Raw genomic sequence first — 21,266 nt, 5'->3', positions numbered from 1 at the left:
GGGGGGTTAGCCGTGAGCTTGGGTATATGTGTGTGTGTGATAGATTAGTGAAAGAAGCATATTTAGAGAAAGAAAAACACACAAGAAAAGAAAAGGCACTTTGAGACTTTTCTCGCTCTGAAAACAAACTCTTTTATGCTAACAAGTTTACATGTTTAGCCTCTCTGGTAAGCTAACAACTGATCTGTTGCCTACACGGGTCCACGCCCTGACTGTCTCGTCACGCCGCAGTACCGTTGGTTCGACTGACTAATGGGAGTTTTACTATCTCGCTCAGAACAGTAACTAAGCTCCGTGGAAGGAGCTAGCAATGCAGCATTTACAATTTACCTAAGCTACATTATTCAACACATCATCAACAAGTACCCTGATCAAAGCTACATTCACAGCCAAACAGATTAATAATCAAAGCATGCAGTAATAGCACCGTATTAATCAGATCACATTAATGGTAACACAAATAGCAACAATAGCACATTCCTCATTAATAATACACACCCTGTTCTAATCTGCCCAGAACACTATTAAGCCTCTTACCTTTGGATGTGCAGTTCACTTAGTTGTTCGGCGGATCCTCCGCGATGAACAGAAAGCGAGTTAAAAACACGGGCCTGTGATTTAACGAATCGCTTTTTTGTGTTACTAAAGCCTTTCCCAGTGTTCTTTTCCTAAACCCAACCTTTTTTTTTTTTACAAGCGTGTGACGTTCTTGCGATAACACGCAACGTGGTGACGCCACGTGGTGTGTATGTTCACATCTGCTGTATACAGCAGACATGTGGATAGCTCAAAATGCGTACAGATAACACGCCATTTGGCTTTAGGAAAGTGCCGTGTATGTTTACGCAAAGTCATGATGCCATGTTGCTGGCTCTGTCAGAAAAGAAATCTGCAGGCCAGCACCTAGAAAGCTCATTATTAACCTATATATCTCTTTTCTTTTTATATGTACAAAAGCCAAAGCCTAAACATAATAAGTTGCCATTTAAAATTTTAGCTTTAGAGGTGCTGGTAGTTGGATTTTGTTACCTTTGGACAGAGAGAAGCTAGCTGATCCCCCTCTTTCCAGTCTTCATGCTAACCTAAGCTAGCGGTTCCCTGGCTCTAGCTTCATATGCCCGAGAGCTGTATCAATCTTCTGTTTAATTTTTGGCAAGAAAGCAAATAATTGTATTCCCCCAAATGTCAAAATGATTTCTTTAAAATCAAGCTGTGTCAGTTGTGACGGACAAGGTCAGCCACGCTCAAAAAAGCGATTTCAAATTGTAATTTGACCCACCTCTGCTGTCCTGATAGCTCTGCTCTCTTCGGCTGTGTTGACCTTCACTGATCTGTCACATTTATTCCTCTTTTTTCATCTTCTTTCCTTCTCTTTCTGTTTTTCATCTCCCTTTCTGTCTGTCTGTTAGAGTAAAGATGCCGGCATCAGGACTCTGGTCATGTTGGATGAGCAGGGAGGTAAGTTGATAGGGAGAAATCACTAAACACCATCTCTCTAACATCTGTCTTCAATCTGCTACCAATTCTCTCTTGAAGCTATTTAAATGCTGTATAATGGGGGAGTCATCATCAGCAGTACGTCCAGTATGAAACAGAGTACCACTCAAATTTACAACACAGATGAAAATGACCTTTATGGTTCTATAATTACTAAGGCAGATTAACAATTTATTTAGTGTGCTTCTGCCAAGTCTTTAAAAGTAACCTCAGCTGCAGTCTGAGCTAATGTGGCTAAAAGGATTATACTGGATGTGACTGTTGAGCTAGCTTTCTGCTTTGCCTTTAAACTTTTATGGTTACTGTATATATATTTTTGACAAACCATATACAGTATCTCACAAAAGTGAGTACACCCCTCACATTTTAGTAAATATTTCATTATATCTTTTAATGGGACAACACTGAAGAAATTACACTTTGCTACAATGTAAAGTATTAAGTGTACAGCTTGTATAACAGTGTAAATGTGCTGTCCCCTCAAAATAACTCAACACACAGCCATTAATGTTTAAGCAGATTTTTATTTTTAAAGACCAGTTATTTAGTGGATCCAGGATACTATGCATCCTGACAAAGTTCCCTTGGCCTTTGGAATTAAAATAGCCCCCCATCATCACATACCCTTCACCATACCTAGAGATTGGCATGGTTTTATGTCGGTTAGCCTAATAGCTGGTTTGATTTGCATTGAGAGATGATTTTATGGAAAGTACCCCATCACCATACCTAGAGATTGGCATGTATGGGGTGTACTGACTTTTGTTTGTTGGTTTAGACATGAATGGCTGTATGTTGAGTTATTTTGAGGGGACAGCACATTTACACTGTTATACAAGCTGTACACTTAATACTTTACATTGTAGCAAAGTGTCATTTCTTCAGTTTTGTCCCATTAAAAGATATAATGAAATAGTTACTAAAATGTGAGGGGTGTACTCACTTTTGTGAGATACTGTATATTGAGTTAATCTTAGTGATTATCATATAAGTACTTTTAAGTAGTAGAAACAGGACATAAACCACTTTAAAACAAATATTTGATGTATTGGCTCTCTGAACCCTGGTTGCCGTATTACAGAGGACAACTGACTGAGTGACAGGTCAGAGGTCAGCTGGTAACAGATATACTTTACCATTCTTCTTCCTCTGAGGGGAGAGAATAATCACATTGACTGGAAATGACACATCCACATCCTCTCCAGTTCTGCCTAAATTATAGCTTGATCCACCATTGGGAACTAAAGGAGCACTCCACCAATTTAGGTTCTCAGCCTGTGCAAACAGTATGATGTCCTTTGTGGCTTTGGAGGAACTTTGTAATGTTTGAAGTTACTCAAGTTATGGTGCGGTCTAACAAATGACGATTTGCATGATGAGAATTGTTTATAGAAGTGCCATACAAAATGTTATTTGTGGACCCTCTTCCCCAATCACTGAATGGTATAATCACTAATAGTGTTAATGAATACAGTACAGAAATTGACAAACGTATGCCAACATTTGTTTACAGTTTATCATTATAAGCCCTGTATAATATTACTTATATAATATTCCTGTCATATCTGTGTCGCGACTTAGACTGAATGTGGGACAGTTTAGTAACTAATAATGAGCTGGAAATAATGCACTACTTCAATTAATTTCTAATACCACTTTAAAATATTCTTATAGTAACTTATGATTTTGTTGTTGTATATACATGTCGTGGTGCACTCAACATTATCTCAGTATTTATTTATCATATATAATAATATATGTCCTTTTGTGGCTACTCAACAGTGAGTTTAGCCGTGGCCGCCCGTCCCATCCTTTAGTATTATAGTATATTTTAGGAACCCCATAAGGAATTATTTTTCAAATTTAGCAAAAATATCCATTTGGGTTCAAGAATGAATTGTTTAGACTTTGGTGATCAAAGGTTACTGTGACCTTATGTCCTTCCCATTCTTGTGAACAGGATATCTCAAATGAAATATAACACGTTTTGGCCATAACTCAAGAATTTCTACACTAATAATGACAGAATTTCACACAATACGATAAAATGATCAATCCATTTTATACCCAAAGGTAAACTTTACTGTGACATCATAATGTTCTGCAAAAAGGCTTTCCTGGCCAATTATTCAAAGTCATAACTTAGAAGCAGAAGACATTTGGTTCGATACTGAATTGGTGACACTAATCTAGGGTACCCACCTTGTAACTGTGGTGATTGTATAGATCTTCTGTGCTGCCAGGTTGTAGATGTGTGTGAAGCATTCACGTTTTGCCAAAAAATACAATTAATACCTTTTCATTAAACTCCTTCAAAATCTTCACTAAATATATTATATGAGTCTAGACAGATGTGGATGTAAACTGCAACTTGACTGGTTGGCGGAGGCATATAACCGTGAGACGGTAATGCTAGTCTCATATGATGCTGTATCAGTTTAATGTTATATGATAGAGACTGTCCTGTCCAGAGTCTCTCCAGATTTTGGGGAAGAGATCTGTCTGCCAGTCAAAGGTGCTGCAGCCAAAGATGAACAGAGTAGTTCATAAAACACCCAGATCAGGGTCGCCACACCCAGCCCTGTGTTACTGGTTACTACAGTAGGAATAACATCAGCAGTATTGCCGGTTTATCCTTAACGATAAGATTAGAAGTTTTGCAGCCACAATTCCATCTCTGTTATATCCTTTTTTCCACCAAAATGTGTTCATATGTGGGTTTTTTATACGCCGGTAAACCCACTAAAAACTCTGTAGGAACACTATAATGCCAGCAGATGCACAGCCCACTGCCTGATATTAAATCCAACTTTTTAAGTTAAGTATATATGTTTTCTGCATTACAAAAATACAGTGAAAAAAGTAAAATAAAACCCACTATTGGCTTGTGCTCCACTCCATGCGTGGAAGAGCAGCCTAATTGGCTTGTCAAAGGAACAGATAGCCTTTTCTTTCCTGTCTCTCTTCCCTCCTGTCTTCCCTCCAGAGTAACGGCTGCGTCAGTGCACGGCTCAATGCTGTTAGCACAGGACAGCAATCAATTCACAGATTTAAATTACCTCTGCCTCTCAGCAAATGTCCTCTTAACCTGATCCCCCATCTGCCTCTCTCTCTTTCTGTCTTCCTCTTCTTCTCTTCTTTTCTCTATCTCATGCTTCTTCTCTTGTTTCCCACCAGCCCCTGCTCTCATTCCCTTCACTTTTCTCTGCTGACCTCTATACATTTTTTCTTCTCCTGTTCCTTTGCCTGGAGATCACTTTGGTTACAATAACGATGAAGTTCTTTCCTGTCTTCATTCGTTCTATCTTTCCTTGTCTCTTTCCAAACCTCTCCTTTCTGTTAACAATGACTACTAAACTACACAAGCCTCTACAATTTGAGGCTTAAAGATATTTGCCATGTTATTTACATCAGTTTTCAAATATAATTACAATTTACATTATAACTTTATTCACTTTTATATTGCCATGAAAAGAAAACAAGATAAATATTATCTTTCCATGCTAGTGGTAATTAATACTGTCTTGTTGTGCTGTAAACTAGGGTGTAACTAATCCCTCTGCCCTTTACACACATACACCCACACCCACACACACACACAGGTCATACCTAGAAGGAGATTTTTCATTTCTTGCAGTGATGTATTATCTATGGTGGAGGTCTCACTGCAGCTAATGAGTCCCTCACTGCTCGGTTGTTACATGCATGTTGACCTGAATTACGACTCGGTCAGGGCTGATGGATTGCAGCTCTGCCTGAGCGAGCCCGTGCCAGTAGCAACTCACAACGTTTTAGCTCAGAGCACAAACCATTGGTTAGATTGTAGCTCCTTTGAACCTCCGGTTCAAAATGTATGAGGAACGTGGTCGATTTTTGTTTTTAATGATAAAAACTATTTGCCTTAAACTGATAACTGGAGAGTGCAGATTTTTTTATGGCTTGTCTCCTCTTTTTCTGTTACTCTTGGAGTGTTCAACACTTACAGCCAAACATTGATTTCCTTGCACACCACAAGTTAATGACACACATTAAACCAGCTACTCTGGATATTTTCCAGGTACTGAGTCACACACATCAGTGTGTCATTTGCTTAGATTTTCATCTCATGACAATGTGGGTAAAGTGAATTTAAGAGGTGGAACGTACGAGTTAGATCTCATAGAACCTGGAGAGCCAAGGTATTCTTTACTTAAACCTGGAATGTCCATTTGTGAAGGATGGAGTTTGAACCTAGAATAATACAAGTGTAGCATGTATGTTATGGCCACCAGTTAGAATTATTTTAACTTTGTAGTCAGAGGGGCAAATCAAAGCTCTAACAAATTCAAATGCTTCATCGGTGCAGTTCAGAACCAAACACAGTGCCATAGCTGCTGAATTCATTCAAAATTAACCCAGAATCAGTTCACCATTCCACCATCACTTTTAGCTTTCTCCTGCCTTTACGGACTGCAAGTTCCTTCATTTCATTAGTTCTTATCACCTGTGTTCCTGTCATAGTGTATAAGGCTGGAATTAGAATAATGGTCTGACATAGATCTGATAGGCCTTTCTTCACAGCAGACATTTTGACATTTTATTACAGGTGTAAATAATTAGCCGCTTCAGCTTTAGGTTCCTGAAATTGTGACTGTGACACAGTGATGGCTTACTGTGACACAGTGATGTTTTTAGTAACACCTGTACTTATCCTTATCCTACTACAACAAGTAAAGAGGTTTGCAGTGAAAAAGGCCTGTTGTTTCCTCGTTGGTTTACATTATCCTACTTTCTAATTGGTTAAACCTGTGACTGACTATGGGGGAGGAGAGGAGTGGAGGCTCTCACATGATAATCCTCAGATGGAGGGGGGGAGGCAGGTTGGCCTGGGTGTGCGAAGCTAAGGAGATGAACAATGTCTCTTTCTCTATCTCTCTCTCTCTCTCTCTCTCTCTCTCTCTCTCTCTCTCTCTCTCTTCTCTTTCTCTCTTCTCTTTCTCTCTTTCTCTCTTTCTCTCTTTCTCCTCTCTCTCCTGTCTCCTCCCTCTCTTCCTCTCCTCTCTCCATTTCATTCAATTTTAATCATTTTTATTGAACAAAAAACTTGCAAACACAAAAAAACATACATATAAACAACAACAATAAAACTATAATTAAAATACAAGTATATATATATATATATTAAAAAAGAATACAAATAAACTCTCTCTCTCTCTCTCTCTCTCTCTCTCTCTCCCTCTCTTTCTCTCCCTCTCTCTCTCTCTCTCTTTCTCTCCCTCTCTCTCTTTCTCTCTTTCTCTCTTTCTCTTTCTCTCTCTCTCTCCCTCTCTCTCCTGCTCTCTCCCTCTCTCTCTCTTTCCCTCTCTCTCCCTCCCTCTCTCAATTTCAATTTCAATTTTCAATTTTCAATTTTCATGTTGCTTTATTGGCATGACAAAAAATACATCTGTGTTGCCAAAGCATAAGAAGAAACATACATATAAACAACAACAAGGAGTAAATACATCTGATATACTGTAATAATACAAGTAATATATATATATATATTAAAAAAAGAATACAAATAAACTCTCTCTCTCTCTCTCTCTCTCTCTCTCTCTCTCTCTCTCTCTCTCTCTCTCTCTCTCTCTCTCTCTCTCTCTCTCTCTCTATTCAATTCAATTTCAATTCAAATTGCTTTATTGGCATGAATGTCAGAAATAACAATATTGCCAAAGCATCAAGGATAATAATGTGAGAAGAAATACATACGTACAATTCATTGAGTAAACTAAAATATATACATTTAAAAAATAAAAAATAAAAAACAGGAAAGCAACAACAGTAGTCAATATACAGTAAAATCGCTAGTGTCAAATGTTTCTCTCTCTATCTATCTCTCTCTCTTTCTCTCTTTCTTTCTCTCACATTCCTCCTTTACTCAATCTCTCACTTTGCCTGGGACTACTGCTGGCCATTTAGCAGAAAATTCATCTTAGACCTTTCTACTGATCCTGTCTTATTCTTATATATATTTAGCACACATATGGGAGCAATTTTATTAGTTCTCTTAGTTTTCCACACAGATGTTACGAGTCATTAAACCTTATTAAATGGGATGAGAGAACTGATTGTTCAACCTTCCCAGGTCCCGTGTATATGGTTGTCTTATATTTTGGGAGTGGCAGTCCCTCCTGTGTAGATTCCTCAGCTTTCAGGGTTAAGATTTGACACCTTCACCCTGATAGCAGAGGCCTTTAAAGATTATGCTTATTAAGGGTACAAGCAAGGTTTTCTATTTACTATCAGACATGGAGACTAAATTGAATTATCACTCTGCTTCACTACAATACTGTATGTTGTGGATCAATGTGTTTCGGTTCTATAGATCTTGAGCCAGTGTTATATGACCATCTGCGTCCTCTGCACTACAATGTGACTAATCAAACCTTAGTAGTTTTTCCCAGAAGACAAAGTGCCCCCTTTTACTGATGGAGATTACTGCTACCCTGCCCTATAACTAATAACCAGCCAGAGAGAGAGAATCTGACCTTGAATCAGAGCTTTTTGTAGCTCTGTGCCCTATTGACCATCTGAGTAAGGAAGCATTGGCGACTTTACATGCCTGAATGGTGCTTTACATCACACTCATTTCATGATTTGTTCATTGATTTGTTACTAATTTATTCTATTGCTTTTAAGTACGCTGCCTATCACGGTCTCTTTCACACTCTTTGTCACCTGTTGATGTGCATTAGTATTCAGACAGTTAAATTGGCAGAATTAACATCTTCATGCACAGAGTTATGGATGAAGCATCCTGCAACTGATGCAGGTGTTGCTACTGCCGCTCATGAAATGCTCAGAGAATCAATATGCCGCTTTGGATGGAAGTAGGAAACAAAACAAAATCCAGTGGAGCCCTGTAGATTCTAATGAAATAAATTCACATGCAAAGCAATGTTTTAGTCACTGTCAACAGCTACTCTTAATGCTTGTTGCCTGCTTTGCCTTCAGCATCTAGCCAAACAATTTTGCCTCTTGCATTGTAGAGTAGAGCGCCAACCCTGGAAAAACAAACCAGTCAAATTTATTTCACTGCTCTCATGCCTTTGTCCTCACCAGAACAACTTGATCGTATGGAAGAGGGCATGAACAAGGTGAACGCAGACCTGAAGGAGGCCGAGAAAGATTTAAAAGATTTAGGACAATGCTGTGGTCTGATATGCCCATGTATTAAAAAGTAGGTACCGGCCAGGAGCCCCAAGCTTCTGCCTGTCCAGTGCTGGTGGTGGTGGTGATGTCTTATGTCTCTCTTGTCACAGTCAATGTCTTTTTTTGTCTCTTCTCCTTTGTTTCCCCTCTCTCCTCCCCATCCCTTCCTTCCACCCGCAACTTCTTCCTCCCCTCTTCTCTTCTTATGTGCTTTCGTTCTTTTGCTGGGAAAAATGACAATGTGTTGCTAATCAGAACAACTGGAGCGCATCGAGGAGGGGATGGACCAAATCAATAAGGACATGAAGGATGCAGAAAAGAATTTGAACAATCTAGGACAGTTCTGTGGTCTATGTTCATGTCCCTGTAACAAGTAGGTGCTGCCTGTGTCGCCTGAATGCATGTGTTTCAGTGCCTGCCTTCCTGCCTCTCTATCCGTCTTCTGGTGCGTAGGGCATGGTGAACTGTGGTGTGAGCAGTCAGGCTCATTGCCACAACAGCACACTTTCAGAACAGGCACCAGTGCTGCATGCATGTGTGGGTGTGTTTGCTTAAGTTAAGAGTGTGCATGCATGAACAACACACACATCTGCACACCATGTCCGATGCCACTTTATTCGCTGTTGTCATCAAAAGCCCTTCATTCCACATTGGATGAGAGATTCTCTTCCAGCAGGTAGCAGCGTCAGCAGAGATATGGGCCACGTCACCCCCCCCCCCCCAAACCCCACCCAAGCACCCAGCCTAACCCTGCAGCATGATGCATCATGCTGTGTACAAAGTCCAACCAAAGAATAAATCAACTACTTGCCTTCTATATTAAATTACTCATCTGAATTTTATCAATTTTGCTGCTTTGTAAGAAACTGTTGGTGTTTTACTTTTTTTTATGAATTAATTGATTACATGGGGCTCTTGCAGTACATTAAAATAAAGTTTTCCAATTTATAAAGTTTCATACAAGACTGTATCATATTTCCTGGAATTGGAAGTTTTCACCTGATATATTTCTCAGAAAAGGCTGCTAATATAATCGAGCACATGACATTACAGTATACAACTTGCAGCTAAGCAATCTGATGGTTTAGTATGATGTTTTGTGAAATATGCTTACTGGTATTCTCTTTCTTGCTGAGAGTTCAATGAGAAGATTGATACCACTCTCAGGTCTGTAAATATGTAGCTTAGCACAAAGACTGGAAATAGGTGGAAACAGCTATTCTGGCTTATTCAAAACTAACAACATCCACCTACAGCACTACTAAGGCTAATTAATTAACATGTTACATCTTGTTTGTTAAAGTGTAAAGCGTAAAATGGCACGTTGTGGTTTTACGGGGGTTATGCGCCAGACTATTCCTTGGCTAACCTTTAAGTTTTTATACTGATTAAAAAGATATATTGTGTCAATAATGAGTTTTAGAGGTGCCAGTAGGCAGTTGTTATTACTTTCAAGAGAGCTAGGCTAGCTTTTTCCAGCCTTTATACTAAGCTAAGCTAGCTTTCTGCTGGTGGTTGCTTCATATATAGCGCACAGATACAAGGGAGGCTTCAATCTAATTCTCTGCAGGAAAGCGAATATGTGTTTTCTCAAAATGTCATACTATTACTTTAAGCCTATTTTTTTGGGTCCTAGTTCTGAGATGCAATGATTGATTAATTTATTGTTGAATGTTTGGTATTTTCTTTTACATTTTTCAGACAGTACATATGAACTGGTTACATTGCAAGCAAGCCTTAACATAGGTCATGGTGTTCTCTGTAGTGTAATTACAGATGTGAAGGTAACAGTCTAGTGCAGTAACTTTATAATCAAACACGTACCGTAAAAACTACCTGTTAAAGCAATGAGAGCTGCTAAAATTAAAACATGCCATTAAACACACCAACTTTGGCATATGACCCTCAGATTACAAGTTGCAAATATAGAATGCTTCAGTTGGCCCCTGTCTCTCATCCCTCAGCACTGTCCTACATAATGAAATATCACACAAGAGTGAGGTAAACTTGTTCTCTGGCCACACGCAACATTAGGTGCTACCATTTTAATAGTAGCTCTTAAACCCTATTTTTTACTATGAAAGCTTTGATATGAATATGAATAATATGATGTTTTGCAAAACTCCTGTGTGATCTGTTTCTGGCCCTTAACAGCCAAACTATGGCCAGTGAGTCATGTCTGAGCATTCTATACTCTGGGACCAATACATGTACTGTATACAGCTGTCTATCTCAGAGCTATAGAAAACACAAGTGGCTGTATATGGGTTATTTTGTGGTGGGTTTGCAGCAAGATGTTATTCAGACATTCTTCTGGGAGTGAATTAAGTGATGCCTTATTGATTTACCAAATAAAGTACTATATATCTAATGTCATCCATTAGTGTAGAACATGCTGTTTTTGTCTGTGCTAGATCTGACCTATAAACATTTTTAGTATTTTTTTTTCTTTGCCTTCACTGTGCACTACCACAGTTTTTAAAGAGAGTTTTTAAAAAGATTAAGTACATTAGTAGACATTTTAACAAACTCTTTTCTCCAAAACAGGGCTGAGCAGGATCTTGACAGTAGCACATGTAACTAATCTGCTTTATTTGCATCACAGCCGTCATTTTGTAGCAATTGGTGTTTGTTTAATAGTCACCACCTGATTTTGGCTTGAACGTTTTGTTTTCTGTATGAAGGTATATTAGGAGTTTGCTGCCTCCATTTGGTCCATTTTGGTCCTGCTTCCATATGTGACTGTTTTGGGTTGAGATCTTGTCTATTCTATAGCTCTCTGGTCCTCCCTATCATTTACCACTTGTTATGTGATCCTGTGGCTTTGTCATGTGTTTCATCTGATCTAGACTTTTTATATGGCAGAGTCAAATAGCAATAGAAAAGTAATTCTTGCTTATTGTTATAACCTGGAGCACCTGATGGGTGTGGTTTACCACCTCACAACAACAATGTTGTGCATACAGTCGGCTTTCATTGAAAATTGAAAAAAAACAACTGTTAAACAGCCTAAACTCTGTTGTCCTCAGTGGTGAGCTCCACTCATCAGATACTCAGAGCATAATAAAACAAACGCTAAGAATTAGATTTGCCTATTTGACTGTATACAGTGTATCATCCTACAGATTTATCCATCCAGATGAAATGAAGGGCTCATCACAGCTACTGTATGACTTGCATGCAAAATTATCACAGTTCACTCATTTATAAAACAAAATCGAACTTCTTTCTTTTAATGATCTGATCCTCTTACTCTTTTTATGTTTTCCCTTCTCATGTCAAACACCGCCTTGCATGTCCTCTCAATCTGCATGTGTGTTGTGCCTCCTGTGTCTGAAGTCTGGCCATTATGTTCTGTGATTGTACTCTTCTGAATGTGCTTGAAGGAGATGGTATTCTGAGTCTCTAAAGGACCTAGATTACTTTCTAACACAAGCCACATGTGAGCTTATTGTGCTTGGATTCAATTGATCTGCATGTCAGATCAATTATTCACAGATTGCAAATACACGTATGTAAGTTTATCATACATGGCATGTTGCTTTTATTAGACTAATTGGCTTGACACCATATTATGCAAAGCATTCCAAACATATACTATATGTATGTATATGTTTTAAAAATGAATTGATAGAAAAGTTACATAGACCTGCATATACACAATTACACTTCACTCCGCACGCACGTAAAGTGTCACACATACTGACCAGCATGCACCCACGTGCACACTCACAGCACGCCTAGTCTTGGTTGCATTCACAAACAAATAAACCAGTGCACACACATACACATTTAAAAGCACAAGCACATAATACAACAGTTACACAGATACTGACTGAAATGTGTGTGTGGTAGGATTAAGGGCGGGGGCCAGGCCTGGGGAGCGAATCAGGATGGAGTGGTGAACAGCCAGCCAGGGGCACGAGTGATGGATGAACGTGAACAGATGGCCATCAGTGGGGGCTTTATCCGCAGGTAAGTAGTGTGTGTATGTGGGGGGGGGGGGTGCGCCCCCTCTGTGTGTGTGTGTGTGTGTGTGTGTGTGTGTGTGCTAGTATACAATAGTGTTTATATCGATAATTATTTGAATATCCTTTATTATTATATATATTATATATTATTATATATCCTTGAATAGGTTGCCGATTTTTGACTTTTCAAAAACCCTTTTACCATCATTATGGACAATATGTCACTTGGAACCCTGTATTTTCATAATATTCCCTTGGGAATGATGATGATGTTTAGAGGCTTACAGAAGACCTAGGACACCTTCTGCTCAGTCACCAGCAATAAGTAGTCATGGTAGTCATTTCATATTTAGAAAAAACATTGGAGCACAAATTTGGACTTGATTGATATGAGTTGGTTTCCAACCTTTTTTACTTGTGACCCTAAGTGTCTGCTTGACACCCCCACCATCAGTGTCAGAAGTCTGAAGGTGAGAGTTTAACTCTAAAGTGTCATTTGAATAAATGTTCAAACCCGAGCAGGTAAAACTATCCACAAAAACGCAATGATTTGAGGTAAGTCCAGCAAGCATGAATTTAAATTTGTGTAGCATAGCTTAGTTTTAATCTTGGAACCTCATCATTGGAGGGTCCCCGACCCTCTGATTGGGAATCACTGAGTAATACTATGTCATATGATTCCTAGAGAATTATCAGGGTCTCTTAAAGTGCTGTCCATGGTAGTGAATCTTCAAACACGCCCATAACACGAGTGAAATAAAGCAGGTGGTAGTATAATACATTTTAACCAATAACCAGTACACTTTATTTTATCCTTGAATGTCCCAATATTAGTATTCCAAAGACAATGTGATTTATTTGTTCAGGAATTCATTTAAACATATATTTTAAAAGTATCTCCTTGTAGTGCATTGTAATGTACTGTAATATACTGTTTGGTGAAGGTTGTGCTTTCCAGCACAATGTATCATATTCCAAAAAGCAGCTACAACATAATTTGTTGGCCAATAACCAGTCCTTGTTGCTCCTCTTGTATGCTCCAGGGTAACAGATGACGCCCGGGAGAATGAGATGGATGAGAACCTGGAGCAGGTGGGAGGAATCATTGGCAATCTGCGTCACATGGCCCTGGACATGGGCCAAGAGATCGACACCCAGAACCGCCAGGTCGATAGGATCATGGAGAAGGTACTGCCGTGGAGAATATTGCATTTTAATTGGTGGGAGAGGGGGCATTATTTCTAGAGAATTGCATTTGACTTGATGACTTTGATATAGTTGCTTCTTCACCATTCTAAATTCATACTTATTGGTGGAAGCAAGTCAGTTTCAGTTGTTACTAGAAAACAATCTCTCCCATTGGTGGGGTAGCAAAGTAACGTTTAATCCAAGGTGGACAAAGATAGTGCCAACAGTTAACAGTTAGAAGTGTGATGCTCCAAAATATTGGCAATATGGAACTAAAATGTTACTGAACTGCTTATGGAACTACAATGTGAGGATCAAGGAGACCTGTTGTCATATTTAGGAAGCAAGATATCCAAGTGTAGGCTGCACAAGGCACTAGATTTTCAAGACTATCATTTATAGGCCTTTTTGTATTAATGCTAAGAGAAGGTATGGAAAGCTATGAGAGCAACCAAAATGTGGATAGATTTAGACATTTAGAGTCAGATATTGTGAGTTTAACAATGTCATGACTACTCTGGGTAAAGTAAGTAAATGAAAGGCAGCAAATCTAGAGTAAATAGTAGGTAATTTGTAGGGTATTTAGCGGATATTAAGGATTCCATGCACAGCATTAGGCAATGCACCAGCAAATGTAGCTGCGCTGATTTTGAGTAGATTTACCCTGGGCTTGACTCAATAATGGAAGCAAATTTGATTCACATGCCAAATCAGGGTGTTAAACACGGCAATTGTCCACTTTGTCTATTAGTTCAGTACGTGTGTCTTCATTTAAGGATTATTCTGGTTTATTTCATCTGCAAGTTAACTGAAACATGACTCTGAGGCGTCACATTCTTTTTATTTTGGGCTATTCCGCGGCTTAATATGCAGGGTGATTAGGTCACCCAGCAAGTTAGCAATAATGGTCATTTCAGGCTGCCAAATTCTGGTTTTACCTTCTGTCAGACCCAGAAACAAATGTTTGAAATGATTCATATAAAATTCATGGCCTCATTTCCCTGAATCTCTACAAAGAAGGTGGCAAGTGCAACGTTAGCATGACCCATAGCAATAACATAACAATAGCCATGTTTATAGGAACGACACCAGGTTGAAATAAACCTGCATTTTCCGTTAAAGTAACTCATCACCGCCCTTTACCGACTGCTAGCTAAACTGTGTGTGTGTCTCTTTCAGGCTGATTCCAACAAGACCAGGATTGACGAGGCCAACCAGCGTGCTACAAAGATGTTGGGCAGTGGCTAAACTGCAGCGAAAAGTGCTCTCATTCCCGTTTACCCCCAATCACCCTTAAAGTAACAACACCAACCAAACCCCAGCCAGCCCCCAACGCCTGGCGCCCACTTCCTATGCTCGACAGCAGGCGCTGCAAAATCATGCTTTTATTGTGATACCTGTAGAGGTTTGCACACACGCACATATCATACATTCCTCTGCCCCTCCCACCCTCTAAATTATGCCCTTCACTTCCCTCCATCCCTTTCCTCTCCTTGTTGTCAATGTTCTGTGTTGTTGCTTTTTTGATTTTGTTAAGAAATAATAGTTCTGTTACACATCATCCACCCAAACTGTCTCCACACTGTACATAGTCCTTCTTCAATGTCCTCATTGACTTAGATCACGTGTCCTGTCTTCTTCATCACTCTTTTTTTTAAGTCTGTGTGTAATATAAACTGTATGTACACCTTGTTCCAAAATGTCCTTCCCCCATGTCAGTATTCTGGTGTTGTCCATGTAAGACACACTGTGTATTCATCAGTTAAAACGTTGTGATGCTACATGATAAGGCCATTGATTTGTAGTGAATATAGTGCATACAGCCCACACAGCCTGTAACCAAGGCCACTGTTTAAATACAAAGTCATTTAATGTTGATGTAGAGCCACTCATATCTTAATAACATCGTAGACCATGGATACTCAGTTAAGTATTTGAGCTATTTGGATGAAGACATGGCTTTTTGTTCCTGGTTCTTAGTGCACCACTACTACTACCACCAACTCTATTGATGGAGCAGTGTTAACACAATTTGATGCCACAGATTGTATGGTATATACTGTACCTTTTCCTCAGGGAGCTAAATCTGACCATTCAAAAGCAAGGGTTGAATATTTAATTGATTTGTTGTCATTCATAATTAAGGCTGAGTGCACATGCAAATAAATTGCATTTTCATTGTAGTCTGAACAGCATTGTTGATGGGACTCTTGTTTAACCATCAGAAACAAATTGGGCATTAACTATAATAGCTAGCATTAGGATTGATAATAAAAGGAGGTGGAGCTTTGCTAAGGTCACAGTTCAACATCAACCAATTCAAGGCAAAGTTACAGGGGGGTCACAACCTCTTCACATCCCAGGCCAGACTGCTTTACCTATGATTCAACCCTAGCAACATCAAGTAGTGCATTAAGTGTGTTATGCATGTTCATCCGCTGCTAGGAGACACTGAATAATTCATTTATTCAGACAAAAATATCCTAACATGGCAACCGCATGCTACATATGTAGGCCACACAGAAGAGAGGCCCATATTTATCTCCAAGAGTGGCACTCTTTTTGTTTCATGTCTCTTAACCTTTCCAGACTGTGACCGTCACTGTAAAATAATACCTTGGAAAATGCCAATAAAACCATCATAACTGTAGAACCAAACTGAGCTTCCTTTCTATTTTCAATACTGGTTTGAGTTAATATCATGGTCCTGTGTAACTCAAGCAGAACCAAGACAAGCATGGTTAAAAGTACAATTCACATTTTGGTCACCCACACCAAAAAGAGAAAATTAGGGAGAAAAATAAACTATATTATATACATACTATATATATATATAATTATTATTATGATATATATATATTGCATTCAGTCCAGTTTTTTTTTAAGCTAAGGCAGACACAAGTAGAGTTATTTCATTTTGAACTACAATGAGTATGTGAATAAAAGTTTCCCAGAGAAATAAATTAATAATTATACAAAAAAAAATGCAGAGGTTTTACAGAGCAGAAAATCACATCTCTACTCAAATATATCACTTATTTCAGGGAGAATTATTTCTCTGTGGTGTCGATAGGTATTTCCTTCACTGACAGACAGGTGACAGTTGTTAGGGCACTTCCATCTTCATTATTGACCTAGCTTTAAATAAGAAAAGAAATTTTATAACTACAGTAATTTCTTCACCCTTAGAAGAGTTCTTTGTAGGTGCTATTACTATGTAACATTTCAAACCACTCACAAGGTAACATAAGTGTGGTAACATAGGTTATATAGTAGTCAAATTCAAGAAAATGTGTTTTCTCTTGCACTCTTCCATAGGAAGGTGAGGGGTCAGTGAGTGTATCATAACTACACATAAACTGGAGCCTAATGGCTCAAATATGCAATGTCACCACAGATATTTAAAGCACTACTGTGTAGCTTGTAAGGCATATAGGAAAATAAAAGACAGACATGGTAGAAAGAGACAGGGAAGGAAAGATGTGCAGCAGCACATTACGCTAATGGACATCCACTGTGGTGCCCTGGGCTTAGGGCGGATTAGAGTTTACCACGTCACTAAGAACACTGACACACAAACACACACACAAACACACACACCAACTTGGACAACAGATACACACAACAGTAATTTGCAATACCTTGGTTACATCCATCACACAGCCAACTGTGCATGCATATGATGTGTTTGGATACACAAAAAATAAAATGGATGAATGTTATCAACATCAATTTTATCCAAAAATGATAATGTAATGTTTCACAATGGAAGCTGTCAGTTCTTCAGCTCCTCACATATTAGTATTAGTATAGTGATTTGCTGCTGGATACATGAAACAAACTTGCTTTGTTCCACACTGAAGGTTCAAGAGTGTATTTTATGACCAAGCGCTCCCTCTGCTGGTATTATGCGTGTATGCACTGCAATTTCTTGTTTAAGCTGGACAGTGACGTTAGAAGGGACACTGGCACTCCACCATTTGTGGTGGTAAACAAATAAATAAAAATAAACATACAGCTCACTTATCACATTATTTTAAAAGTCACATTCTTTGGCAGTGGACACATTGGAAAGTAAATTATAAGGTTTTGGTCAATATTTTTGTCATACTTGTATGATTAAAACTTGTGAAGCTATCATTCTAAATACAATATCAAACCTTTAAATGGTTAATGTAACAGTCGCGGTTTGAAACATGCAGTTTGGTTTAGGCAACAAAACTATTTAGGTTTATTTTAAGTTTAAAAAAAGATCCTGGTTTGGGTTGAACACAAGAAGCAACCTCTGGTGCTAAAACATGAAGCCAATGTGGAAGTGCCAAACACAGTTTGCAGTTTATGGAGTGGCTAGCTCCAAAAGGGAGACAATCATTGACCTCCATGTTAAAATGGCCATCTGCAGAATTAAACATATTTACAGCCTGGTAAAAAAGTAAATTTTTGTCAACATTGCAACATAGGGCATTAGGCCATGGCAAAGGTCTGTGCTCTCAGAGTGCCCTTCTAGTTTATAATAATTCACTGTTAATTTAAAGAAAAAGAGAAAATATATAAAGAAAATGTACATGTCTCGTCTTTGACCCACATTCTGTGGAATGAGGAAATGTGCTATATTTAGCATATTTAACTAGAAAATGCATTTCCTGCAGAAAATGCTTGTGAATGCTGACAAGCTAAATTTCTACATTAGCTTTAAATAAGCTAAACTACAAAGAGACACATGAAATATGTGCTTGTTTTTTATTATTATTATTATTATTTTTTTTTTTTAATTCAAGGTGTAGTCAAAAGAGACGTGTTTCTTAGCCTGCGGTGGAAGATGCGTAGGCTTTTGGCGGTTCTGATGTCAATGGGGAGCTCATTCCACCATTTAGGAGCCAGGACAGCAAACAGTCGGGGACTTGGTTGAGTTCTCCCTCGCTGTGCGGGGGCAGCAAGCAGGTTGGCTGATGCAGAGCGGAGTGGTTGGGCTGGGGTGTAAGGTTGACCATGTTCTGGATGTGAGCTGGGCCTGATCTATTTGTGGCCCTTTTATTTTTTATTTAATGCACATTGAAGAACACTTCTGTCAAATGCTCCACTGTTAGCCAGTCAGCTAATTTTCAACTGTAGTTCTAGTCTTTATGTCTTTATGGTGGGAAGAAACCAGAGCATCCAGAGAAAACCCACACAAACACAGGGGGAACATACAAACTCCACAAAGAGAGGCCTGGGACAACCTGGGTTTGAACCCAGAACCTTCTTGCTGTGAGGCAGAAGTGCTAACCACTGAGCCACTGCGCTGCCATAGATACATTTTCCTGATGATACTTAACGTATTTTTACTTAAGTAACATTTTCAATGCAGGACTTTTATTGTAACAGTATTTTTACAGTGTAGTATTATTACTTTTACTTAAATAAAGGATCAGAATACTTCTTCCACCGCTGTATAGTCAAGTCGAAAAAAGTGAAAAAAGTAATAGTATAGTATGTTGAAAAAAGTCATAAAAAGTCACAGTATATTATGTGAAACAAAGTCTGGAAGAACACTCAAACTCCACACAAAAACCTGCAGACCAGACTGGGGATCAAACCAGGGGTCAGGAGTCTGCAGTGCTTACTTCCTGGTGCTAGTTGAAGCAGTTCCACTGAGTCACCGTGCCAACAAAGAGAGTACGTTGAAAACAGTCATAGTATAGTATGTTGAATAAACTGATAAAAAAGTCATAGTATAATATGTATGAAAAAGTCATAGTGTATATGTCGAAAATAGTCATAGTATAGTATGACGAAGAAAGTCATAGTATATTAAGTGATTAAAAACGTCATCGTGCAATATGTCGAAAAAAGTCATAAAAAGTTATAGTATACGATGTCGAAAAAAGTGATCAAAAGTCAGTATAGAATGTCAAAGACAGCCTAAAAGAATATGCAAACTCCACACAAAATGGCCAAGCCTGGATTGGGGATCGAACCAGAGGTCAGAGTCTGCAGTTTCTATTTGCTGATGTTAATTGGAGCAGTTGTAACCACTGAGCCACCGTGCCACCAAATAAACACGTTTGAAAAATGTCATAGTATAGTATGTTGAAAAAAACATTAAAGCAACACCAAAGCTTATTTTGTACCTTAAAATAATGTTTCCAAAATGGTTTCAGTGGTTCATCAACTCGTATCAGGGTGAATAGCACTGCTGCATTCGCTTTGCAGCCCTCTATCAGCTATAACTGTTTGCCAGATCGGATAGTGGATCTGTAGTTCGAGTGAGAACGCTAACGGACAATTCCACTTCCAACCTGTACGGGGACCGAAGAGAAGTGCTTTGGTGTTGCTTTAAAAAGTCTGGTATGAGGGCTGTTGAAATGAGTCATTGCATTGATGCATCGCGATGCAGACCTAAGGAGGTGTAACAAACTCTGAGTCTGACCCTGAACTCTGAGTCTGACCCTGAACTCTGAGTCTAACCCTGAACTCTGAGTTGATTTACCTTGAGATTGAAACTCTGAGTGTTCGGTTCCAGAACAGCTGATTTGAGTTGGTTCAATCAACTCAGAGTAGGTTGACTCAGAGTTAAGCACCACCAGAATAAAAAGGCAGCATGAATGGAGCCGTGATGCTACGATTCACCATGGTAACAACCACAAACAACCTGGTCGGCGGAAATACTCATGCGCACATACAGTGAGTTTGAATATATATTTTGTTAAAAAAAAGCATAAGCTCTAATATAGTGTATTGATTTCATATTTAATCGCAGGTATAATATTACTGGTGAAAACTGGAATGGTATTACACCTATAATTTCATTTAGGTGCAATCCTGCAGGTGAAAAAGTAAGCTACTAATCCCATTCTGAGGCTGCAGCACCATAATTAACAGAAATATAATTTATAATCATTTAATTCTTTTTAATGTCTCTTACTGGTCAGCAGGAGTGAAGTCCTGTGGGGGAGGACCCCCTCCAGTCTTCTTTGCCTCATTTTTCTTCCTGTTGGCTGCAAGCCATTTCATTGTTCTATAGGCCCTTTGTATACCAATATCCTACAAAAGGGACTGGATCCCGCAATTCAGCCTTGTACTTGTTGGCCATAAAATATGTAGTATTGCTACTGCTACTTACCGGTTTGAATTATGTTTTTATATTTAATTTTTATTTGCTCTCACGATCGTTTGCCACTGCCAGGGTTGCAACTAAAATAATACAGCAACACAAGTTAAACGTTTTGGAATGGACAAGTGTAATTATGGTCACATCTTTCTCCTGTGACAGTTATATCAGTCATGTAACTTACGCATTTACAGCGTCTGCTATTTTCTGCCAGCTTTCCCTCCTTGCTTTGGCAGCAGCGACTGTGTTGCTTTTAGCCTGTATTATATGTTCAAATTCCTTAAAAGTCTGTAGAATTATTTTCTGTTCCTCCCGAGTGAAATATGCAGCTCTAGTGTTGTCCATGT

At 38.8% G+C, this 21,266-nt stretch overlaps 1 protein-coding gene across 3 annotated transcripts in view; it reads left to right on the top strand.

Moving 5' to 3' along the window:
• The window catches only part of LOC120555880 (synaptosomal-associated protein 25-A-like), a 53,284-nt gene extending 36,797 nt beyond the window's left edge, over positions 1-16,487 (top strand). For 2 of the 3 annotated variants that reach the window (XM_039795038.1, XM_039795039.1), the window contains 5 exons: positions 1,410-1,458; positions 8,926-9,043; positions 12,526-12,645; positions 13,685-13,829; positions 15,009-16,487. In XM_039795038.1, the coding sequence (XP_039650972.1) occupies positions 1,410-1,458; positions 8,926-9,043; positions 12,526-12,645; positions 13,685-13,829; positions 15,009-15,077 (501 nt within the window). In that variant the 3' untranslated portion in view covers positions 15,078-16,487. Of the gene's footprint in view, positions 1-1,409; positions 1,459-8,580; positions 8,699-8,925; positions 9,044-12,525; positions 12,646-13,684; positions 13,830-15,008 lie in introns of all 3 variants that reach the window. The other variant, XM_039795041.1, reaches the window with a different exon arrangement.
• The last annotated feature ends 4,779 nt before the right edge of the window (positions 16,488-21,266 follow it).

Source organism: Perca fluviatilis, chromosome 3 (genome assembly GCF_010015445.1).
Source record: "Perca fluviatilis chromosome 3, GENO_Pfluv_1.0, whole genome shotgun sequence".
NCBI classification, from domain to species: Eukaryota; Metazoa; Chordata; class Actinopteri; order Perciformes; family Percidae; genus Perca; species Perca fluviatilis.
The sequence above is the reverse complement of the archived record's forward strand: the minus strand, read 5'-3'. Positions and strand labels throughout refer to the sequence as shown.